Source organism: Osmia bicornis, chromosome 6, assembly GCF_907164935.1.
Source record: "Osmia bicornis bicornis chromosome 6, iOsmBic2.1, whole genome shotgun sequence".
Taxonomy (NCBI): Eukaryota; Metazoa; Arthropoda; class Insecta; order Hymenoptera; family Megachilidae; genus Osmia; species Osmia bicornis.
The window spans coordinates 906724-934181 of NC_060221.1; the positions used below are offsets into that span (position 1 = coordinate 906724).

At 36.2% G+C, this 27458-nt stretch overlaps 1 protein-coding gene across 1 annotated transcript in view; it reads right to left on the reverse strand.

Moving 5' to 3' along the window:
* Positions 1–3219: 3219 nt before the first annotated feature.
* LOC114873507 (5-hydroxytryptamine receptor 1) overlaps positions 3220–27458 on the reverse strand; it is an 87519-nt gene continuing 63280 nt past the window's right edge. The window contains exon 7 of the mRNA XM_029181912.2: positions 3220–8169. Coding sequence (XP_029037745.1) covers positions 7534–8169 — 636 coding nt within the window. The 3' untranslated portion in view covers positions 3220–7533. The remainder of the gene's footprint in view (positions 8170–27458) is intronic.

The following is a 27458-nucleotide window of genomic DNA, read 5'->3' on the forward strand; positions in this document are numbered from 1 at the left end:
AAAACCCCACATAGTAGAACCGCGGGGCGATTGAAACCCCAAAAGGGGTCTGCAGAACCCCATTACAGACAGCAGCGGGGTCCTCGGAAACCCGTACACTAATCCGGTCGTACCCATCACTATCCCGAACAAGTGAGTCTCACGATTTGTTCGTTTTTAGGTCTTATATTTCGCTATTTGCTTCGGGGTCCCTGACACCCCGGTGGCATAATATCGGTATGCATCGTCACCGGTACCTCGGGGTCTCAGACACCCCGCATACCAAAATGTCTGTATGCAAACAGTGTCACCGGTGCTTCGGGGTTACTGACACCCCAAGATGATATCATGTCGGTATGCAGAGATAGTCACTGGTGCTTCGGGGTCCCTGGCACCCCAGTGCTATATCATTGGTATGCAAAGATAGTCACCGGCGTTTCGGGGTCCTTAATACCCCTATATGATATCAGGTCGGTATGCAGAGGGCGTCATTGGCGCTGCGGGGTCCATAACACCCCGGGATAAAATCAGGTCCGTATGAAGAGGGCACAACCAGTATAATTCTTTTCCAGAGTTTATTTAATTTATTTAATTTATTTTTCTTTGCTTATTAAATAAGCTCATCGAAGTGGAATAACATTTATGATTATATCCCTCTTCTGGGTCTCAGCCAAGGGCCCCATTTATTTTACTTTTTCCAGTTATTTATATAATTTTACCCCTTATTATAGGCCAAGGACATCTCAGTATTCCTTACATCTCTGCATTCCTTCCATCCCAGCATTCCTTACATTCCTGCAACCCTTAAATAGCGTTTTTTTTTTTTTTAACGTGGGGAGGGGCCGGAAGTAGTGTGGGATTTTTACCCACTGAAACCACTTCGGCGGCCTGCAGTAGGGCGGTAAGGAGGGTCTTTTGACCCTCCGCCATATGCCAAACTCCGACATCGGGGGCCACACCCGATGCCGGCACTCCTCGGACCGTGTGTCCCGGGGCCCCAGCCCCGGACTCCTACGGCATTCCTTTACATCCCTCGTTCCGTTACATCCCTGAATCCTTTACATCCCTACATTCTTTTCATCCCTACATTCTTTTCATCCCTAAATCCCTTACATCCCTACATTCTTTTCATCCCTTCATTCTTTTCATCCCTACATTCCTGTCATCCCTACATTCTTTTCATCCCTACATTGCTTACATCTCTGCATCCCTTATAATAAATATATTATAAAGACTGCTTCGAGTAAAGGTAAGTAAAGGTAAGTAAAGGTAAGTAAAGGTAATTTACCTTTATTTTCGCGAAAATTTCGAAAAAACAGCGCCCCCTAACGGCAAAAATTTGAACTAAAATTCGATGTCGAATCAGCGCCCTCTGGTTTTGGAAAAAGGAACTAAATCTTGCTCGATTTTTGGCCCTCTAGCGGCAAAAATGTGAACTAAAATTTCGATGTCGAATCAGCGCCATCTGGTTTTGGAAAAAGGAACTAAATCTTGCTCAATTTTTGGCCCTCTAGCGGCAAAAATGTGAACTAAAATTTCGATGTCGATTCAGCGCCCTCTGGTTTTGGAAAAAGGAACTAAATCTTGCTCGATTTGTGGCCCTCTAGCGGCAAAAATGTGAACTAAAATTTCGATGTCGAATCAGCGCCATCTGGTTTTGGAAAAAGGAACTAAATCTTGCTCAATTTTTGGCCCTCTAGCGGCAAAAATGTGAACTAAAATTTCGATGTCGATTCAGCGCCCTCTGGTTTTGGAAAAAGGAACTAAATCTTGCTCAATTTCTGGCCCTCTTGCGGCAAAAATGTGAACTAAAATCTCAATGTCGAATCAGCGCCCTCTGGTGGCGAAAAAAGGAACTAAATTTGTATAAAATCGCAGGCCTTGGAGCCGCAAAAATTTCAAATCAACTTCATGGAGGTACTGGGATGTATGGAATGCAGGAATATAGGTGATACAAGGATGTAAAGGATACAGGGATGTAAAGGATGTTGGGATATAAAGAAGGCAGGAATGTGAGGAATGCAGAGATGTAAGGGATGTAGAGATGTGAGAAAAGCAGTGATGTAAGGGAAGCAGAGATGTAAGGGATGAAGAGATGTAAGGAATGTAGGGATGTAAGGGATAAAGAGATGTAAGGAATGTTGGGATATAAGGGATGAAGCGATGTAAGGAATGTAGGGATGGAAAGAATGTATGGATGAAAAGAATGTAGGGATGAAGAGAATGTAGGGATGAAAAGAATGTAGGGCTGAAGAAATACAAGTTTGTCAAACAATCGCTATAATAATTGTTCAGTTTTGTATTGATTTTGACTGATTTAAAAAAGAAATTGAATTAAAGGAAGTGAAAATTGGGTCTTTTCAGATGTCAGTTTGAGGTGCGATAAAAGAGTGACTGGTAAAACAGGCATGATTATCATATTGGCTGTGCTCTCTGCATCCAGATCTAATCTCATCTGGGGGTGCCTGGGAGCCCCTTAATCATGACCCCTCGAAAATAAAGGCACGTCCAGTCTTCTACATCTGTAATCACTGCTTTAGCGGCAAAAAGTTGATGGATGTAAGGGTACAAATAAAGAAAGTGATATTCTATTTTTAAATCAACGTGTTTAAATTTAATTCCCAAATAGATTAAATTTGTATAATATAATATAAATTCAATCAATTTCGTACACAATTAAATCCCCAAATTTAAATACAACTTTACATAAATGATATTTTATTTTAGATTGATATATTTCAATTTAATTCACAAATACACTGTTTTACCATCATACAGAAATTTAGTTAAAATCGTGTAAAATTGTATTTAAATTTAGGAATACATCGTAAATAAAATGAAATCATAGAAGTACCGCAAAGTACAGCACTCATGGTACAACACCAATTTGAAGCATAAACTTTGATGAAAATGACTACAGAAATTTTCATGGATCAGCGTGAAATTCGATCACAGATTTCAATCAAGATATATTGCAGAAAAGGCTACTGTTTATTTAATGTAACATTTGTAGAAAGAATAGATAATATCATTGGTCTCACAAATTTCAATCAGAAAATATAATTTTTAAAAGTGAATCGTATGATTAACTTAAATAAACATCAGCAATAGTATTAAAAAATATAGATTTTTTGAAACACGTTTTGATTAATGAATATCATCTGTTAATGAAGCTATTGAGTGTTTCAAACCGACCATTCTATCTGTGACAACTTAATATTATAATATCAACAAGAAAAATATTTTTGTAGCAAAATTTTATTACATAACATTATAATAGTATATTAATGGGAGTAAAGTTTCATGTAAAGGACTTCGGTCTTCACGGTGTTTAAGCAGGATTATCTTAAAGTAGTTTCAGCTTCGACTAAGCAAAATATAATACTCTGTTTGCAACAACGATCTTTCTAAAATTAATATGAAAGTGATGGTTTGAACATTATATTGAAATACTGCCAATTATATAGTGGTTTCTATTTTTCTTTTTCGAATTTTTTAGTAGTCATTAACATATATCAGAGTTATAAATAACAATAAACGAGCTTCAGCGATAAATAGTATCTACAAATAGAGTCAGAATTTTATATTATTCATAATTTGTCAACTATATAGCTAGCATTACCAGCTATTTATCAATAATGGATAATGATGACTATCCGTAAATAGCCATTGATAAATCGCTAGTTTCATTATAAATCAGTAACGATTCTTATTTAATAGACTTTGGCGATCAATACAAACATTTTGTATAACGAAAAGATTGTCATTGGTAACAAATAAATAAAAATTACAATATCCTTTGTATTATTTTTGTCGCAATTGTATCGGAACGAAACAGAACGTTTTACAGCAATAATTTGATGTAATGACATATGTATTTATTAACACATATTAGGCAATAATAATTATTTTATAATGAAATATGTAACGCATAAATAAAAAAATAAACGAATTATGCATTTCACAAAAGTGTCCGTACATTAATGTATACCTACCTATAATTTGCCAAGTGTCTTTTTAATGAAACTATTCATTTTCTTTTTCTAATGCACTTACAAGACCTTCTTCATTTATTATATTTCTTTCTGAATAACTTCAAACATATTCTGTAAAATTTAAACCTGGAGATTGAGATGGAAGGAAAAGCTATTTGAAAATATTACATATCTTATTGTCGGTTTTAATTAATATTATAAAATGTACGAAGACTTTCGCGAGTGACTATATATTTTGCAGTATAAAAGCAGATGGATCTGTACAAATGATTCTACTTTTTGGAACGAAATATTAACATTATAATTAACGCAGTGTATAGAATAAATAATATCGTACAAGTAAAATACAGCAAACATCATTTGTGTTAAAATATTCAAGAGCCAACATAGCCGCATATGAAAATATCATTTAATTATGATAATACTGTCAGAAATTATTTCTACAAAACTTTCGACTCGAGTTAAAGTACGTTTTCAGTTCTCTCAGCTGTAATCACATCACTTTCTCCCATTAATTTATCGCCGTTATTTGGAATGATTCTCCTTGTTAGCACCATGCACGATTATTTATTATTTACGGAATATTTATTCATAATATTTGGTAATATCACGAGTCTACCAGTGACCGCCTATTCAAATTTAAACAAATCCTATTGCATGCGTTGCGACATTTACTTTTATTTTCTTTCTTTATAATAGTAATATTTTTGGAGGTGTCTATAAGAAAATTCGCCTAAAATTATCAAGGTTTATGAATTGAAAATAGATATTAAACAATTATTTCCATCGTGCAAAATTTCACTAAAGGGCCACAAAGGAAACCACATAAAACAAACCACGAGAATCTAAATTATTTCTCTAAGGAACTAACACAGTGTAACTATAATGGATCGATCATGTTTGTTTTGTTTCGCATGTGGTCAAGGCATGTTGCACTACTTCTGAAAAAGGCAACACGTTATTTATGGCCTGTTAGTAGCATGACTTCATTAATTGTTAATTTGTAAGAGTTTGCTTCCTTTAAGACTACCATGAAAAAAGTTTTCTGACGATTGAAAAATGAAATTCGTAGAATTCTCACCTTTTTGAGCAACAATTCAGTGAAATGATTCAAATGATAACCAGTAGCTTGTTATCTATTAGTTTTCTCTTGGTCTATGTGTAACAGAGGTTTCCCATTGAGTTTCGCATTGGTTTTTCCTCGATGCACTCTGTATCGATCATGCAATAGTGGTACACGATTTTACGTTTTCCTCGTGCCACTTTCTCAATTCCTCTCTCTACGAAAGCATTCTAAATTCGATACAATCACGATTCTCTGACGGGGATCGACGTATCGTATCGGACAGCTACTTCTTATCCCTTTTCCTCGTCAGCGAACGTAATCGCGAGAGAAAAGTTTTTTCCACTTCGTAGCGGTAATCCAGCTTCGAACGAGGAAAATTGTTTGCTTTGCTTTGATGGAACTTCGTTTATCAGAGTATTACAGTTTCTTGTCCTTTAATGCTCAACTGGTTTCTTTTCACTGATTATAGATATTATTTTTCCTTTCAGTATAAAATTTCAATTAAATCCACAAAAAGAATTGAAAATTGTTACAAATCAATATTTATACCCACATAATAAAATTAATTATTTTTCTAACATATTTATTTATAAAAAAATACCGTCCATAAATAGAGGGAAGTATGCCCTTGAACATTATTTTAAATATTTTCTTGCACGTTCCAATTTTTTTTGAAAAGCCAACTCTCTAATTTTTCTTATTTATTCTTGTTCCATTGAGATCCTTCGATTTTCTCGCTTCACTTTGTTACACTACCTTCGTTTTCGAGGCAGCAAAAACAATTTCTTCCATGGAAATTTCTCCGTAGAGAGATAACAAAGTTTCTAAAAGAGGTGGAAATATCGAGACAAGTTATTCCACAGTTTCTAACATCATCAATTCTCTCTACCCCTCGTTGCAACGAGTTGATCAATTTGTCTTCTGAATGGCTAGATGTTGTCAAAGACAAGTTACCATTTAACACGTTCACTGCCGTGTTAGTGGCTGACACATTAAATTAATGTAATCGATTAGTTAAAGAAAATGAAGCGCTTTATGACATTAAAAAAAAAAATGTAACAGAAAACCTTTTATGAACACTGTCTTACTGCTTATATTATCTGATGTAAGGATCTCTGTGTCCTACAAATTTTGGACAAACGACGATTCAAATAGGGAACACACTTCTCGTAATTACACTCTAGAGATGCAAGAAACCAAAGATTTCGATGGTTTTATTGCACTCGTGTGTTACCAGTAATTTTCCAACCGGGGTGATTCGACTTTCCAATTGACATTTCCCACTGGTACACGTTATTTGTTCGAGTTCCTTCCATCGTAAGTTACGATTTTCTCCTTTGCCATTTTAAAAATTGCTTTCCATCGTGATTTCTTTTGCTATTCCTGTTTTCCAAAAGTATGGAACTGTTATTTAATAACAATAATTTTCATTTAGTGTACTCTTACATTTTCTTTCTAATACTGTTTCAAGCTAAATAAATAAAATATTAATAAATGTCGAAAATTAACATTACAAAATTATTTAATACCTTAGGAAATATTAAGAAAATCTGCCTCCATTAATTGTTTCTTCTTTCGAAACAAGAATCGTGTAATTAATATTATTATAATAACTGTCGCTAGAACGCACGCGTCTTCAATTATTTATGAAAAATAATGAAGAAGAGAATTGTTAGAATCGAGTGCACTGGTAAACACGCTTCTCACATTTAAATCGAAAGAGTGTCTATTTTCAAGATACCTCTGTTGTTTTCTAGTTACACACCGTTCAAGATTATCAACGCGACACTACACAGATTATTTGATCTTCTGTACAACATTACAGATCATATGTTTCCATAAAATCGTTTATACAACTGGACACATCAAGCGTAGAATGTACTTTTAATCATCGAAGCTCTTCAACTTTTCATATCCAGATGTCCTCTGAAATCCTAAGAGACATTCTATCCAACCAATTCAAAGAATAGTTCTCATCGTTTTCATCGAAATACCACAATTTTTCTTTAATCACAAAGTTTAGAAAGGGTTTCATGAGCTGGCTACGCGAGGGACCAGGTCGTTTTATTGCAATTAGAAACTGGTCCTCGATACATAATTCAAGACATAGAGCTTCTATATTGTTCATAATAAATAATTTAACTACTTTTGATCATCTTCCGAGTATCAATTTATATCGATACTTGCAGCACCAAAAACATCCTGCAATTTACCTCTACTACTGTAAGTCTTCTAGTAGGTCCAGGAGAAAAAACTCTTTCTTCAGCAAGCTTAATCGCCGTAAGTTTTTCACGGATGACTTGCACCTTCGTTCTTCATCGTCCAGCTGCAGACCGAAAGCATTTGTCTCCTGCTAGTTTCCATACAATATTCTGAACAATATTCTCGTTGAAAGATCGACCGATCGTTGTTGCGCATCGATCACGGCCGGTCCAAGGCCGTCTCGAGGCTGCCGTACTCGATTCGACGATCAAGGAACGAGTCTCCCGAGGATCATAGGAAGCTTTCGTTAGGGGCGTTCGCGGCGACGTCGATCGCCTCGATGCCCTGATTGTCAAGGCGTTCAGCGCCGTCCATCTCGCCAGCTTTGATCTCGTAATTGTTTATCGGATCACCGTACTGGCTCTGGTAGAACTCCTCCCGCATCATGTGGTTCAGATTGCTGCAACGGAAGTAGAGGATCTCGCGGAACGGCTTCCGGAAGTCCCTGTTCAGGGTGGCGTAGATGATTGGGTTTAACAGACTGTTGCAATAGCCAAGCCATAGGAACAGGCTGGATAAAAAGGCTGGAATCGCATCGGGATTCTTTAGAAACGGCCTGACCAAGGCCAATACGAAAAATGGTAGCCAACAGACGATGAACGCGCTCATTATGATGCCCAAAGTTGTGCTTGCTTTTCTTTCCTTCGCTAAATGAAACCTGAGCTTCTTCTGATGAGGTGAATTCGTCACGCTGCAGGTACTGTTCAGGTGGTTCCTTACGATCGTCGATTTCGTCGACGTGATTTGCGGCGTGGTAGTCGTGGACGAGGAGAGGATCGGCTTCTCGAGTTTCTGGAGCATCGGGCACTGGGACTCGTTGCTCTTCCGGGGACCACCGGCGAAACAACGCACCGCGTGGCCGCTGCACTGTAACAAAAAGATAAACGGTTAGTTAAATGACGAAATAATAACAGGGTAAACGTGAAACGTAACCAACAAAGAGAATATTCATTAGAGTTAGACCATTTTCAAAGCGTTCACGAATTATACGCCATCAGATATGCTACTCGAATTCACCTCGCAATTCACCGGCACGATAACAACGTTACTGCGGTTTTCCTTCTGGTGAAACAAATCTCTTGTGTATACCGGTGCAACTGACTGCTGATGAACAGTTATCACAGCAAATATGGAATTCCGTGTTTCGATAAGTTCACGGGAGCGTTTTGATGCGTGTAACGATGCATAAATCATAAGTAACGATTGCAACGATAATTACACGTCGAGCACGGGTAAACGTGTGCTATAAATTTATCCTTATATCCTCTGATTCCGAAGTTCAAAGGGGTTCAATCGACATTTCTGTAAATAAAACAGGAGAACGAAACAGAAGGTTGAATCTATTTCATTTTTTATCTGCAGCGTTTCTTTTATGAAGGCAATGTTGTCTATGAATGTAAAGTAGATTTCATGTTCTCGTACAACACACATCATTCTTTCATTATTTCATTAATAATTATCGTAGCTTAATGCGATTGATAAATTGTTCGGATCTATTTAATTATCAAATACGATATCAGAATTCACCAACACTTTAATGCTTTGATAAATCTCAATTCTCCTAGCATTTCAGAGCATCGAAAAAGCAACCCCTTTCATTATTAAATATGTACACAGAAACGAATCCCTAAGGATTGCCTCTAGCTTCGCATTCAACTTCGACGTTGCTTTAACCGTAATCGAATTGCCTGCAAGTTCGATAGAGAGTTAACGTACCATTACATCCCCTAAATCCTGCTTGACGTTAACAACCTTGTTAACAAAATTAGTGGTATCCAATTATCTCAACCTATTTCGAATTACTCTTCGTTCTTCTAATTATTATCATCGATGCCACCCTTTTTCATGCTCTAATTTCAAGATATAATACGTCATGATCTTGCGGGTGTTAAATCTAGGCCACCTGGTTTTCCTTACCCCTGCTCGTTTTCTTTTATGTAAAATAGAGTTATGATAGTAGAATGTGAATGTAACGCTGGTTAATAACGAATTCAGGTGGTGTCTGTTCGCTACTTGTTTTCTTCAACAAATGCTTTCGACGTTTCACCTCTTTTGTTTATCAAAATCATAATGTCGAGGAGCAGGATTTTTACTGTTAGTAACGGATATTGATATTGAAGCAGGAATTTAGCTTTATTAAAAAGTAAACTTCACAGTTAATAAGGCAAACTTGACGTACATACTTGAATAATTCATATGAACTTATAATGAATCGATCCACGCAAGTTTTGAAACTCTAATCTTTGCTTCTGAATAATTTCCAAATTGTAAAATACATGGAATTTAATCTTCTCAAGAAGAAAATTCCACAATTACTCGAAACTTCTCTTAAAACATACTAACGAACATCGATTTTCCATAAATGAATTGCCGTCAGATTTAATCGAGGACTTATTTCCTTCGCTGAATTAGCAGCTGGATCGATAAAGCCATCACGTATTCCATATTTTTCCAGTAACCTTAAATACAGAAGAGCTTAAGCATTTCGAACGTGGTACTAATTAGCAAGCTTCTTCAACGAAATAAAACAGCAACCGTTTTATCGCGCTATTTCTTCGAGCCTGTGTTTACCAGCAGTTTCATAATCGTCTTAAAGTCACTTGGAGGCATTAAGTAACTTCAACGAGGCGTTGGAATCAGTTTCAAGCAAACAGGCTGAGTCATTACGAAACTAGCTGTAATCTTGTTTGCAATCAGAAATAAAATGTTAATGAATCGCTTATTCGTTATAAACTTTTAAATTTAAAATTTATTTGTAAAATATTCAATAATTGAAAGGTTGAAATGGTAAGATATTATAGTTTTATCTTGAAACAGCTTTAAATTATAATAATTAGCGACAAAACTGTGAGCAGAAAATCTTCAGAGCTCGCATAAATTAACATTTATAATGCAGTATGAAATCAAGACAAACTGATAGTCCTGGGTTAAGTTAAGTTCAACTGTTGTAAAATATTCTTGGCGTGCAATTTATGCGAGAGAACAGATTATATGTAGTTGATGAAACCAGTCAGATACCGGAAATCGTGCTGTCTTGCTGGGAAACAGACGGTTTTGTTTCGAGCTTTTGACACTTGAGTTCTTCAAAAACTACAGTCAGTCACAAAAATATTTGTTCTACTCTAGTATAGTTCTAGTATAGTTAAATAAATCTACGTACTATGTTATTGAAATAGCTGGATCGATTTTCATTATCAATATAACTGTCTCTATTTTACATAGCAATAACCAATTTTCATTTTGCAGCTGTAGAAGAATAATTTCAACTAAAAAAACTGTGAATTAAAATCTCCCATCCAGCTGGAACAAAAAGAAATAAGCATTAAAATGTTCCCTTTAAAGCTGGGAGAGAAAAGTTTCCATCGAAAGGGTCTCCAGTAAAATCCCATATGCACCAAGAGCGAAAAATAAGCACGAAAAAGTGCAACGAAGTACGGTACGGAACAGTTCGTATAGGATTTCTGCGACGGTCAACGAGTCAAGGAGGAAGTTCTAATAAAAGAGAATTTCTTGTTACACGTAAAACCCATTTGCTCTTGAAAGTCAAGTATTCAAATTTCGACGATTGATTAAACGCAGTCTTCCAGGATTACCTAGAAAGTTAATTTAGCTGTAGAATACAGCTCGAATTGAAGTAAAAAGTAAATTCTTTTAAATTCGTCAAATTTCTTTATTTTAAAATTGTATCCATTTCGGAGTGGGTCACTTGAAATGTTAAAATAAAGAAATCTACGAAAACTAAAATATTTTTCGATATTTCTATATTTCTCAAATCCTGGAAAAATTGAATTTTCCAACGAAACACGCTCGTACGTATACGTAGTTGGTGAACTCGAGCGAGGACAAGGTTTCAACCGAAAATCCTCTCGGGACAACGTGTCCTGTCGTCGTGAATCGTGATAGATGGCGCGTGAAGAGTGACACGAATTTCGATCAAGATACATAGCGTCTCTGATTTTATGAGCAACGAATTTTCGAAGAACCACGCGTGAAATTTCCGGTTGAAATGTGTTGCAGCAGAAAAGGGTTGAAATATGTTACATCTCGCCATTGCCAAGAATACCCCTTTCGAATTTATTATCGTACGTGAATTTCATGCGAACGTTTTTCCATCGGTGAACGTGAATTTATACGATCTGTTAATTTTCAGTTAACAGGGCACAATTGTGCAGAGCTGTGAATGGAAAATGCAAAAACACCGTTGTAATACAATAAATTGTAACTCTTTCATTTTTATTACAGGCATACTTTTATGAAACTAAATTTCACGTCAGTCACCATTTGAAATTTCATCAAACATATCTGTATAAATTCTTTAATTTCCAAAGCAGTTTGATAGAATCATTTCCATTAAATGCATCACGATTGCAAAGTGCATCCGGGAATATGTGGGAACGTTAGACTTCATTCGTACGTCACAAATGATTATCGCAAGCGTATACGAGTTCTGGCTTCTCGGTTTGCCTGTCATAATGCTTGTACGTATCTCTCACCAGGGAAACTCAGAATTACAAGCCCGTTTAATTATATTCCTGTGCACGTATCACTGTTTGACAATACGTATCACCATGCGAATGCACAGATTACATGGCAGAGGGATATGACAACCGGGATTAATCGGACGTTTCCTCGGGCTTTTCGAACAATTGCATTGGAAAAATTCTCTATCGTATTTCTGATATTGTAATTAACACTAAAAATGTACGATACTTTTATTTCGAATAAACGTTATCTGTTATTTTCACAATATTTTGTTACATTTATTTATCGCCCATCAATTTAAGTATTTAATAACAGTATTCCTAATTAGGTATTAAGAATAAGAATAATTAATTTCCAAAGTTAAGCTTTGTATACGAACTAATCGGAAGATGGAAGGAAAAATTAATCAAACTTTCCGTCATCTGCATCGTACGATCAATGTTATGCAAATTACCGAAAACGCGCTGGTTTGATTCGGTTTTATCCACAATGATAAGACGAACCGCAGGCAGAGAGGTAATCAGGATCGCCTGGCATAACTTTCAAGATTTATGGCCGCTGGTGATTTAGTGCGCTCAAGAAGCGGAAAATCTAATTACGTGTTCTTCTTATTTGCGCTATTTTTTTGCCTACTTCGCACACCGAAATGTTCCACGTAACACAACAAAAAGTGTTCTAGATAATAAAATTCGATCTTCTATAAAGTAGATTGAGTACCTATTTTCCACTTGAATCGCCCCTAATTTTACATAGAGAAAATGAAATTCAGAATTCCAACTCATTGTCGGCAATGAAACACGATTGCTTCATTTATTACTTAGACATTTTTATTGTTTAGAAATAAATTCCCAAGGATCTAATATCTTTATAAATTAGTCAAGGTGGTTCAACCCCTTGATAAAAAGAATTCATAAACACAAGGGATTAATACATCAATCGTATCTCATGACACTAAATAATGCTTTTATCTGTCACGAACAGCATTCAAGAACAAAGTACCCGATAAGATCAGATAAAGTAATAAAATATACGAAAATATGGATCCCCACGGATAAAATTGCTCTGATACCGTTCTTGTAACGTGTTTCCCTTTGAGACTGTGCCAGAATCACATCGCACAGACCACAAGCCACTAAGGGAATGTTTGCAGCAAGTGCAAGGACGAAAAGCTTTAACCTAGGCCACGTAACCTATCGATAGAACCATCGACATTTCGAAAGCTTGCAACTGCTGGCAGTCGATATTTCTCCAAATCCAACGATTTATCACAGTCGTCAGAAAAACGTCGATACAGTCTCGCTTGCGGTATACTTCTTTTTTTAACGTTCAAACGATTCAAACGCCACCGGTGGAGTAAAATTTTTTTGTCGTTTCTGCATTTTTCTTATTAGCAAGAAACTCTCAAAGATTATTTTTGTGTAGACGAAGTTAAATATTCTTAAATATTATTCTTAAATTTCTTAAAGATAAATGTATAAATCAATCATTAATACAACATTAAGGATCGTCATTTTAATTTGATAAAATACTGATTAATAATTCATGATATTTTTCCTGTTCGAAGAATTCTGGGGCTCGCAAAAAGGCTCTTTGTTAACGCCCAGACAAATTAAGATCCACGATAGGGATCTTAATTTGTTGCTTATTAACGATGACCGATTGTGCTGATTGATACAACCGTACACACACGGGGGGCGAATTTATTTTCGCGAGCGATGATCAGATAGGGAAGTGGCGTGTTGGGTTTACAAAGGACTTCCACGTTAACGTGGTTGATCCAATATAGACGACTAAATCTGATATTTTCTTATAACAGCGAGCTAAATCAGTTTAGGGAAACGAATCACGCTAACTTCGCTTCTTTGTTCAGACGTTTTTCCTAAGAAAATGAGAATTTCTTTAAAACCAATCTCTTTATTGGAAAATTGCTTATTTCAGTTTTTGCCTCGAGCATCCCTTGCAAAATAAATGTGACTTGTATAATACAATGTTCTTGAAAATTGTTACATGGCACATTATTAAAATTAAATAAAATGATTTTTAAAAAGGACATACCAAGAAAATATTCAACAAGATAGCTGCCTTAAAAATCGAATAAAGCTTTTATGTTTCTCCTTCACGTTACTGTTTCTTTGTCGCATCTGTGAGAGAATGATAATTTCTGCTTTGGGCTTTAATCTACTTTATATTTTATTTTTATCTTGTAGCATCTCTTTGTTATTTGAAGATATTCATCGTCTTCTGTAGTGTTTTTCAGAGATAATGGTTCAGAGATTTGATGTTAAGAAAATATTCCAAAATTACGAATTCATTCATATCATCTTAAAAGAAAATAAAGTAATAAAAATAAAAAACTTTAATGATCTGTTATTTTATCATTTAAAAAAGCATCCAAACTAAACAATTATATTTCATTTAATCTTCATTTCAAAACGATTCACTGAGATTTATTCAAGTAAATCTTAATGCAATCTTCCAAACCACGCTTGTGTACCTAAGTTCATAGAAGTAGAACAGGTCTGTATATACTCAGACGAACAGAATAGAGGTAGATGTGGTCAGGCAAGTAGATAGCAGCAGTACATTGCTAAACGCGTGGAACAGGGACAGTACTCTGTCAAAGAAGTAGAATGGAGGTAATACATTACCAAACAAGCAGAATAGGGATGGTATGCAGTCAGACAAGTATTGTACAATAGGGACAATATGCGTTTGACATAAGCTTCACAGTAACTTCAGTACCAGAAATGCGAATAGTACAAAGGAATAATATTACAAAGGCATTATATTAGGGTGTGTCTCCACTTGAGAGATTTTTGCCCCCCAGAATAAAGGGAAGTAAGACAAAATGAGGCATGAGAGACCGGGGACAAAAGTAACAATTTGAGTTTGAACTACGAGTAGGGAAAAACTATTACACTTACAACAAAAATGTTTAAACCAAAACCTTACATGGTTATTTGACATTAGATAAAAAAGAGAAGGTTTCTATACAACCCTCCTTATCCTCTTAGCAGAATAACACCAATCTACATTAATCATAACTTCACCCCAATATGTTAAGAATCGCCCTCGCAATACGATTCAATATTTTTCCAGGACGTGAACGTTATTTTCCAGCATCGTCCAAAAATCGTCCACATTTAGAAAATCAATGTCCTCGACCTTGAATCGTTTCCAAGAGAAGGGCATCGAAAAAGTCAGCCCGGTTGTCCTTCTAACCTGCACGTGGCAAAGAACAGAGCGAACAGGATCGACGAAGAAAACATTAATCTTGATATTACACGGACATTTTGCAAAAAGTTCGGGACCATGCTAGCCCGGATAATGTACCTACGTATCGTATCCGGCGACGAATCGAGGTTGGCGCTGAATATAAGGCAGCCAAGTCGAGCCAACGTGGCTGGTTTAATTTAATATTTCAATCCCTTCCAGTATTCCCTTCGGTTCCCTCCACCGCATTCCCTATTAACTCGATGCCACTCTCGACTCTTCATTAACTATTTCTTCCCTTTTTCTCCTCTTCTTAACCTCGCGATTTCCTTTTCCTTTTTCCTTTATTATTATTATTATTATTATTATCATCATCTACGACGTTCTGTTTTCTATTAATAATCCTGTCAGACACATTTCAATTCTTGCCAACAAAGATGGCCATGGTTCTTTCGCGTTGCTTCTACCAGCCGAGCAAGGTCGACAAGTTATTCTTAGGATGCTTCTTCATCTTCGCGTGACAGGTCAAGGGTTACGAGGGGTTACGCTAAGGGACGTAGCAGAGTTCCCCGAGCGGTGTTTCGAACGATTATTTTTAGGAACCCTGGATAAAGTTCTTTCGGGGCTTAGGTGTAATTAGACGATGATGATTCACTTTTTATCGCTGGACGTGATAACGTTTATTCTTGAATGGGGTATTGATTTTTTACGTTTTCTCGTTATGGGGTAATAGGATCTAGACTGCCTGCATTTAAAATTTGCAATATTTCTCATTAAAGAAATACAGTTATCTTCTTTAAATACATTTGTAATTATTTTAACTATCCTCAAATTTGTACTGCCCACAGTTGCAAGTGTAAATTTAAAATAAAAATTTTATAATTGCAATTTCAAGTGTAGAATAGCTTTAATGCAGACGAACCGAGTAAACTTTCCCTCGTACGAATGTGAAACTTCATAACTCTAATGAACTCCAATAACACAAGCTACCCTTTCATCCCTTAACGAAAAGCTGAGATTAATATCCTTCCTTTGCTCGATTAAACGAGGTGACTGGCAGTCGCAAACAATAGAAAAAGGAGGCCGTTTAGGGGCTGAAAGTAGTGCAGAAGGGTAAATAAAACGCATACAACGAGAGCAGAAATGGTCGATGTGTTTTCGATCGGCGTGATAAAACCGTACCCTCGATGCCTGAGGTTCGTAAAACATTCGATTTCAGGGTATTAAGTCTGTCCGAGAGGGGAAATCAAGAGCTACGATGGTTTTCCTGCCGTAGAAAATTGATGTCACCGACAGCGACTGAACTGGGGGCTGAAAATTAATCCCAAGCGGGAACCGAGAAGCTATTGGTGTTTTGAAATAATTTCCTACTCTTTTTATGAACCGATTTATAAAAATATAAATTTCTAGTAAAATAGTGTCCTGATACGCATGTATTGAACGTTTATCGATGGTCGGGTAAATTGATATTGATGCGGCCGCGTTACTTATTTCCCCAGCATTTGGAAAATAGTTGCCACGGGAATTGGCTGAAGGGAAGAGATCGGAATAGCGAATGAAAAGGGTGGAAAATGGAATGAAAATTCCTCGACGTTTAAACGAGGCTCCCTTGCGAGCAATTTCCGACGAAATCGAAAGCATCGCATAAATATTTCAAGTAACACACTTTAAATAATACAAAAATACATTATTAATTGAAATTAATCAAAATAGTATCTCGAAGTATTTCTAATTTCTCATTTCAAACACTATTTTACCCAAATCTGCTTTAGAGCAGATCCTTCAGAAATTCCAAGGTTTACGACATTTAAATTAGGATTTAGTTATTTCGGTCTAGGCACAAATTAAATGGATTATGTTATTTCTAATAGTCTCTATGTAATAGGTTCTAATAACTTCAAATTTCAGCGAAGTTTCGCTGTGGCATGAATTAAGCCGGCTGAGCGCTTAAACATAGAGAATTTTGGGAAATATGCTAAATGCAGAACTATCTACAGCTTGCCCGAGACAGAAGATTTACTGTTCAAGTTACTTTTTCACAGTTTCGGGAACGTTGCACGATCAGAGGACCGGACCTAAGGTTCCATTGAATATTTAATGCCTCTGCCTCCAAACAGAATCCTGTGAGGGTTTCCTGGAGGGAGAATTCTCCCCCAATCTAGCTTTCAAGACAGAATCAATCAGGACGTGGATGCAGCTCAGAACTAATAGTATTAATCTTGGATAGGACTTTGGAATTGCAATTGGTTGTTATTGAGCTTGCAAATGGGACAATCTTCAGGTCCTAGATGATATCATTATTTTATAAATTTTTACATTCTTTAGGGAACGATCTCCGTTGCACTATTGTGCATAGAAAATTGCATCAAATCATTTCAAAGCGTCTGAGTGTTTTATTTTATTTCGTTGTTACATCAATGAATTATCAAGTATAAAATTGATATAGTTGAAATAGGAGGTGTTATAATTCGTAAAGTAATAAATTTACATACAAAGATCGTTAAGTCTTCAGAAAATAAAAAAGGTAAACTGAATATTCACGTGGCGTTTATTTTCACTCGTAAAACGGTAGTAATTTATTTAATTTTCTGACTGAAAATCTTATATTTCCTCGGGGAAACCGTATCTCCAATTGAAAACAGAAACGGAAAATAAACAACGGTGATAGAATTCTATGGAAATTTCACGTTGCCGAGCGATAAACTCGTTCAACGGGAAATTCTGTAGCTCTTCCCGTTCATTGTTAAAATGCAAATGTGAACGATGCTTTCGATTTCTTGCTCGAAGCGAGACAACTCTGCCCACCTACGACATTTCGATTCGTAGAAACACCATAGACAAGAAGAGATTAACGATGAAAACGTTCCCGAAAGCATGGTAAATTCGTACTTCAACTTACCATGAACTTTTCCAACAACGGACCGCAAGAAATTCCTTCTTCAGCCTAAGATCTAAATATGTAAATAGACGTAACAGAATTTTCAAAGTTTATCGCGTAGCTGTATAAACTTTAAAATTGTGAAATTTTAAGGAAATTCTTTTTATATTTCACGTACGATCCTTTAGTATAAATTACATTCATAGTTTAGAATTAGAATATTCTTGAAATCAAACATTCATGACGTTTCAAGCATGAATTTTCTACATGAAAATTTTGTTTCATTCTCAAAAGTTCCACGTTTCCATACACAATTGTACCTCTTTCAAAACTTTCCTTTGGTAGTTGCGCGAAGTATCAAGGCGCATTCTTCACGAACAATTTCCTATGTGAACATCGCTGACGAAGCGGACAACTGAACGTAAATGACGCTGAGCATTGTTGCATAATGCATGCGGTGCACCGTGGGAAAAACAATGAAAAAAACCGTGTCCTTTCTCAAATGTACGTCGTCTAACTGCGTGGTATCGTGAATTTCGCTTGCAAATGCATATTCAAAACTCACCCTGTGTTTTGGAAAGAATCATGCCACGATTCTAAGTAAGCTGGATATAGGTCTCTAGTTATTGCACGAGACAGCAATTAAAGCTATTCGAACCTTTCCAAAAGGGCCACTCGAAATTAATTGGCAGACGGATTGAATTTTACGAGGCTGCTGCCTTTTAATGAAATTTGAGCTGTGAATCTGGAGGTCGAACGATCATTTGGAATATTTTCTGCACGTGGAAATGTATTTGGTAGTGGAGAAAAATAAGAAAATTCGGATAACAAGCATTCACCGACACAATATTGAAAGAGAAAATTTGTCAAATTTAATATCAAATCACCTTGAGTAATAGCTAATACCATTAACGATGTTCTGTGTCTACAAATGATCTTTCTACGTTTCGAAATGCATCGTTTCATATGCAGCGACCTAATAATCAATCGTTCGCGTGAAACGGAACTAGCTATACGAATCGGGAGATAAAACAGTCCATTCGTGCAACAATTCCATCATTCCGTCAGTCAAAGTTCGATTCCATAGCTCGTTTCAAAGTGAATTTCATTTTTCCAGCCCGATGATCTGTTATCGACGCTGAACGCTTGCATCGATGCGCCCAAAATGCCGATAACATCGATTTTTCATCAAAAATCAACCGATGATTCATTCGATGTACAGAAAATCAGGCTGTTGTTGCGCCAGGCTGGCATGAAAGTGATATATCTGTTGGCAGAACAGTCGGGGAAGTTCGCAGCAGCTTTATTAATTTGTCGGCTGATCACTATTAATTTTATTAACATTTCAACGACTAAATAAATAATGTGCTTATTTTAAGCAGACTGTAAATTTATAAAAATGCAAAAGACACTTTGCAAAGTGTACCACGAAGGAAAAAATATTTGAAGAAATCATATGTTCGTGCAGATATCACCAATCTGTTCGCCGATTGCAGCAAAGGTATTAATGAAACGAGGAATCATGATTTCATCCCTCGTTTCCCACGTTTCCCAGCTGAATCACGTTTCCACCAGTCTCAAGGATGAGAAGGCAGGTCGTGTGCATTCGCAGCTGCCTTGCTTGCTTGCATTTCTCTCTGATATCATCGTGGTATGCCAATGGCCGACAAAGAGGGTTCGTACGGTGCAACGTCTTAATGCAAGCTCATTACGGATACATGAAATCGCGATGTTAACGGAGGATTAGGTGCCGTATCATCCGGCCGTGCCTCAACGCATACGAAAATGCAATTACACTGTGAATGGCTGAGAACATTCGCGTGTACGCGTGCATAGAAAGTAAAGGGTGAAGGTAGATAAATTCACAGAACAGGAATTCTCTGAATCCTCTGATGTTTGTACTACAGATCAGTATTATGGAGCGGCAAGTTAGAATTTCTGATCAATTCATAGGGGTTGTTCATTGTGAGGGAGAAAAATTGAGAATACAATGTTTTTTTTTATCATTTCTTAAGTCAATTTAGCGAACCAATTGAGGGCAAAATATAGGACACTCTCTTTTCACTGAAAACTCGTTAACTTTTTTTCGTATTTCTTTATCATCATGGTCATCGTTTTCAGATTAACTGTACGGTCATCAATCGATGTTTTTCCTATATCTCGTTGAAGCCCCCAAATCGTAGGGATTCATGAGAAAATACCCTCAGCGAAAATCGAACCCTGTCCTTCCATGATAACCAAGTTACTTTATTCACCATACTATCGTCACTTCACTGATATCCCCATTCTCATAATTCCTTTTTATTATTGGGATTGAAGGTTACGATCCCATATCTATATATCTATCAAATACATATATACAGATTTATTCCCCAGGGAAAGGAGATTTACAGACTACAAGCTAAGAATTGCCACGATTTTTTTGCAAATTAATTTTTAACTATCCATGTTCCTTATGCATCATTTTTGGAATAGAACGGTTTGCCAATTATTTACAACTGCATAAAATATGAGAATATTCCTTAAGAAGGTTGGAGTTAGTTAATGAAGCGTCGTTAAAAGTTCGCGAGCTCCCAGCGATTTTCCGCGCCGCGATCAAAGCTCTTGCTTCGTGGGATAACTTGAAAATTTCAAAGGATACTTGTAATTCAAAACTTCCGAAGGTATCCCGCGATGCGAGATTAATTAGCGACCTCCACTGTCTTCGCTTTTAACATCGACCAGCCGACTTTCCGAGGTGAAATTGTTTTTTGATCGAAGATTTTCTTCGTTGTGGTACAAATTTTTGAACAAACGCTTTGTCGATGAAGTGCCATTCATAATTTGATTTAAGAATCTTTAAATAGCACCCTTTGGTGTATTTCTTTAAGAATATAAGCGAAAAATGTGAACGTTCGTCAGACTGTAACTTAAAATTCATACCTTATGAAAGTATAATGTATAAATAAATAAATGAATATTCAAGACTGAATGAGGAATCTTTAATGAATAAAAATTTCCTGGTTAACGAGAGAAACGTTTCTTTCAAATTCTGCACATCTCATCGCGGTGTAATTTCATCTTAGTTAGCCTTGATCGAAGTTCTTTAACGAAGCTTGCAAAGGAATTGCGATTTCCATTTGGAAATATCCACGGAGAACCGTAGAATTTTCTCAAGTAATTTCGATCCCAATTTAACCAGCTCATTTTCTTACATAATTTCAAGAATTCTATTCAACAGCGTTATCACACTCTGTAATTTTCTCATTTCATCAAATTTTTATACATCTTCATACCACTGGAAAGAAGATGTAATTTTGAATACAAATTGAATTCCAATCAAGCGGAAATTCATTCAGTTTAAAACACCGATGACGATTGCTTGGAGCGACAAACTTCGTTGCCCGTAGTAGGTAATCATTGAATTATCATCGGCCACAAATGTAATCGCATCGACACCGGTTCGCGTCAATAATCACGTTATAATTACTTTATAACGTTTGTTCACGCGTGAAATATTTTATTTGCTTAATCCCTGTGACAGATCGTTCAATTATGCGTTAAAATTTTCACTGCGATACCTTGTTTCGCGTCGCTTGCTGTATTTAACAAATGAAACACTTAGTATTCCAAGTGTCATTTTTCTTAATTGATAATTTCAATTAAATTTAAATAAGTCGCGACTTTCGTTTCAAACAGATCCTACTTTCTTTAGATATAAAAATGCAGCGAATAAAAATTGATAACAATGTATTGATCAAATAAAACTCGATAAAAACAAATGAAAGAAAATACGTGTGATTTTGGCAATGCTATTTTCATCGATTATAAAAGAAAAAGGAAAAAAAAAGAAAAACACGAATGTTGATGATCGCAGATGGCGCAATTTTTTGGTGACATTTCCGCCACTATATCCGCGGAAATTATGCGAATAATTAAGCGGCTGGATCGATTTGTCCGTGCAACGGCTGTGAAGGTTCGCGCGACGATATCGAAAAATTGATTACGGTTATCAAGGGACGCGTACACGCGGACACAGAGATAGAGTGGTCGGTCGCTGGAACGCGAAACGATTTTAATTACGCTAGCCGTGTAAAATGGGCGACGCTAAAACGAACGCCACTCTTCCGATTAAAGGGAACGCCGGCCGAGAAAATAAAATTCCTCCGGATAGAATCCTGGTCCCGGAGACGATAACGAGCTTACGACTAGCCACGGAATCGCATGCGGATGAAAAGAGGCTTAAGCATTGTAATTTCGACGTTCAACGGATCGATCGATTCGAAGGCTCTCGCGGTACCAGTTGCAAATCGTGGCTGATCCAATCTTGAACCATCCTCCCGACTCTTTACGATGAGAAACAATAAAATTATTAATTCCGTGCAATTATTCAATAATGCAGATTCCGCGACGTTTTCAGTAATTGATTCGTTGAAAAGGTGTTTATTCTCTGATGCATACGGTTTAATGATATAGCTGGCGACCACGAGGTGGCAACAAATTAATTACAATCGCGATGAAACCGCGACAAGCATCACAGGTAGTGGTAAAACCCATAGGGAACTTGCGTGTCGTGAATCAGTCGCATAGAAAAGTGTTGTAAAAAGAAAAATCAGATCTTGGCTAAAATTGCCGGAAGATTTTACGTAAAAACTGTCGAAATAAACGTAAACACTAAGATTTAATTATTTTGAAATTTTGGTTTTTCAGAAAAGTAGGAAATTATTTTTTAAATCATTTTGATCAATTCGATATCTGTAAAAAATAGCGGAAAACACAGTTTCTTTAAATAAATTAAAAGTTTGATAATTGAAGATACCTGTTTAATGACTTAAAAACAGGTGCAACCATTTTCCTACGATTAAGCTTGTCATTTCGAATCGTTCGCTAAACGTGATTAATTACAAGGGTGCTAAGATAATTATTCGGAAACTGCACGTTAATGAACTTCGTTCCAAAGCGAGTAATTTGCAAGAATAGAAAGAAAAAGAAGAAAAAGGTAATGACTATGAGTTTCTTGACGCATTGTAGAAAACGGAGAGATCCAATTTTATAAAAATGTCGAAATTTTGACTTGACCCCTTATATCACCAGAATCTTTAATTTCCCTTTTGTTCTTTTTCAAAGCAGAGAATTGTTCACAATTTTCACAGGAAATGATTTATCTGTGTAAATTTCATACTCCGTTAATTATCTCGGAAGATAATTAATAACCAGATAAAAATAACAGATTAATTCGACAGATTTTAATGGAAGTTTGCACGCTATGGTCGTGAAAATGCGCATGCAATCAATTCCATTTTGCAAAACCATTTGTTCTTGTCACCGTCGATGATCATTAAAAAGGCAACGCGAATCGAACGTTTGAAACCGCGTTTTATGGTTTAGAATAAATCTTGTCGCGCCAGTGTGAGTTGCATTTTAACCGGCGAGGCTTTTAAAAAACAATATGGAAACAAAACATGGTTATTCGCGGCACGTGTGAAAGTGTTTAAGTGAAAAATTTAATGAAATTTTTGGTTTATTTGGAAATATTTCCTGTTTTATAGCGATCCCCAATAACTTAAAATAAAATGTTGAAAATCTAAACAACGAACAAACGATAACTAATAAAAAAATATTTTTGCGAAGTAAAAGAAGCTACGTTTCGTGCCCATAAATGATTTATGGTTTCCCGCTGTTTAAATCAGTGACGAGCATATTTTTCTCAGTCACGTGTGAATAGCTTTCAAGCTTGCCATCGTAAATATTAATAGACGAAAGTTTTCGTTAAGCAAAATTGATGGTCACAGTGATTAGTGCAATTTCAGAAGAAAATCGTCGCTTTTTTTACTTTTAAATTATACCAGAGGCTCCCACGTCAATGTATGAAATTGCTAAAAGTTGAAAGATGCGATGAGAACAAAAGATCTTATAAAACTTTCAATCGCCCATATGAAATAGGTTGTTTGATCGAAGGATCGTTAGATAACGATAATTCAGGAACACGTGTTTTCAAGGTTCTCCATTAGCAAACGATTCGACAATTAGAAACGATTATTGGACTACCGAGGTGGTCCGATAAGATCGTAATTGAATTTCTATGCTTTTCCATTATTCTTCGAATCTATTAAAGCAACCATGCAAGAAAATCGTCGACAGTCAATAATAGCTTGCAGGTGGCATAGAGTCAACTTGTAATTGATGAACAGAACTACTCTGATTAAGAGAGAGGACGTTTAAAATTAAGGCTCTATCCATGGGCCGCAGTCCAAGGATTAATTAATTAGTGTAAACAAAATTTAAAAATATTGTTCAATATTCCAGTTTTTTAGCCGTTCATAAATAAAAAAGGAAAAGCATAAAGTAACATGTTTATTATTTGTTAATAAAATTATCGAGGTTCAACATCGAGTATGCATTGTAGAAAAAATTTCACGAAAAAGCTAGGCAAAATGAGAAACAAAAAGTGACAACTTGTAGCTCAACGTTTTAGTTATTGATTGACGTTACAAGTTTTCATTTGTTTCTTTTTGCGTGAAACCTCTATGCGAAATAATGAAAAAATATTCTTCGTAAAAACACATACGCTGTTACACATGAAACAATATTAATTTATTCGATTATTTTTCATACACTCACGCTTTTTTTCTCTCCTTTCATTTTAAAGCAAATTTACGTGCTCGTGTTTTCGTTCATCGATAGATTTTACGGTGGAAATTAAGCTAATATTTGCACGCCCAACTTTTATACGACTATCGATCCATCAAAGTCTTTTCTTGCTCGTTCCCAGTTGTAAAAAATGTCTAACCATTATTTCAAGCCCTTACGTCAATTGATTGAAATCAATCAATGGAAGATTTCTTGTTTCAATGAAAAATTGCATCGATTACTCCTATATCTGAGAAAAAGAGAGAATTATTTATTTAATAGAATTTTCAATTAACGCGGAATTTAATATGCTGATGGTACGATTTATTAACAGAAATAAAAGAAGAAGAGAAAAGTGACATAAAACAAACGAAATCGTATAAATTCCACCAAACAAGTGAATGCGTGCTGTAAATCGACAGAGTTTCACTGCATTTCCTGTTGAATCCGGTATTATCTATCTTAAAAATAAACAGTACCGTGAGAATGCAACGCAAAACCAATGAAATGGATTTATTTCCGGCGCGTCGCTGCGAGCGTTTAATTACGTTAATGGATCGATGGTTTTCTTTCGTTTGGCCAGTTTTTTGTTCCATTCGTTTGCTCTCATTCAGCGGAAGCAAACAATTCATTGTGTCGCAATCTTTCTTCGGGGCTGGGATTATTGTGTGTTTAATTGATTGAAATGCAACGAGTACGGTGTTTTACTAGGTGGATCAGAGATATCGATAGATTTTGAAATTTCGTTTCAATCCATGTCAAGTATTGCTGTGTCTACCTTTCATTCTAATCCGTCTCCTTTATTTTATTTACGCTATTGCATTCGAACGTCTGAAACTCGACTTCGTACTACTTGTCTGACTACGCGTTGACTCGTACTACTTGATCAACTACTAGCAACTGATTCATGGATAGTTCTGATTAATCTTTGAGTTGAATAAATTCGAGTCAAAAAGCAGTGAAGAAAGGGTTTTATGAAGTGAAAAAAAAACTGTATTTTGCATAAATGATTTATGACCTCCCGCTGCTTAAATCAGTGACCGGTATATTTTTACCAACGACATGCGAATAGGTTTTGGGCTTGCCACCATAAATATTTATGGATGAAAGTTTTCTTTGGTAAAACTAATGGTTACATGTGTTTTAATGTTGCGGGAAAATTTCATTTGCATATGGAGAATTTTTTATCATAATTAAACCATGTTAATATTTTCTTTTTCTGATCCATAGTATATCTTACTATTGCGAATCTGTTCCTTTATTTCATTTATGTAGAGAACGTTGCAATGAATTCGAAGAGACAGCTTCATTGATTGCTTTGCAATTTGCAGCTGCACTCTGCATTGTGCCCGATGCACCGTCGTTGCAATCTGCCATTCTTCTCGGTTCCCTCCATGTTTCTCCTCTCCTTTGAATCGCGATTATTCCAACATTCGTGCTCGGCCGCCAGCACGCCGATCATAAATATAATCCGTTAATGCAAATTATTTCGTGACATTATTATGGAAATGATTGCTCGTTACATTGTTGCCCTTTCGTTATTATTTGCCAGATTATCGTCATCGGTTTACGCCTCTATCGCATTACCCGACCGTGCTGGAGTTGTCATCAGCTGATGCTTTTCAATTCCACCATTCGAACGAGGATCAATTATTATATTCGAACCGACGAGTGTTCGTTTCGATAATGAAATTAATTAAAAAAACTGACGAAAACAAAATCACGAACAGGCAATTTTCATTCCCTGAGATATACACCTTTATTTTTAACTACACCATAAAATCTGGAATTTCACGAGCAACCTTCGAGAGATAAGAAAGGAAAGTACCGTCTCGAAGAGAAATATTATTGCACAGTTTTATCATGGCACGATGGAAACCTGTACCACGCCGTCGCGTCGTGGGAGAATAAAGAGACACACATATATGAATAACCTATTGAATTCTGTTTTCCTCAGGAGGAAAATGCAGCAGGAAGTTACGCTCGGCTCCACGCGTTTTCCATTTCACCGGAAAGAAATGAAATCGCATCGGGTATACCGGCAGTTTGGAAAATTTACGACGCGGCCCGGGCACACACGTACCCCTATCGAGTGGAATTTTACATGGCTACTCTCGCTCTTGAAATACAACCGGGCTACAGAATCATTTGGTACGGTATTGCGAATCCCTCTGCATCTAATCGTGACCCCGAATTCGAATTCGTTTGCGGAACGAAGAAAGATAGCGCCATTTTACAGGGTGCGAACCGAAATCGCGAACCATTGGCGATGGGCCAACAACGCAGATCGAAGCGGCTGGAATTTCAACGTAATTGAATAAACAAATTACAGGAACACGGTGGCTGAACACTGGCATTTGTAGGCATACTGTGCGTTCGATAGAAACATTTGTTAAATGATGGAATTAACCCCTCCACACCCATGCCACGTTTGCCCAATAGCAACTTTTATTATAGCCTTCAAAATACTTGAAATATTGGATTATGTAAAAAGAAAATTTATAATTATAACGTGAATTTTAATTTTTTCAATTTTTCAATTTTTATCGAAGATTGAAATATTTCACAAAATAGCAAGTAATCATCGTATAGAACAGCTAGATCATCTATTCATAGATATTCTATTCAGATATAAGGTACGATGCAGTGAACGCTTTTGCATTATTCAAGCGATAAACGTATTTTGTGTAAAGCCAACCATTTTGGGTGCAGCCAATTGAGATACGATGTTCATTGAATTTACGCAGAGCGTCAGCTTCGCTCAACTTTATGGCAGAACTAAATAATACAGTTTTATTTGTCTATTGATCTAGATAACACACTTGTGTCCTAAAATATCGTTGCTAGTAAACATGCAAAGTGACATTTTGCATTATGCATAGTGTTATAGAACAAGCGATGCTTTTATGAATTCATGTTGAAGCGAAGAGTTCCTATTGCTATCCTATTTTTATTTAATAACAATTTTTATTAT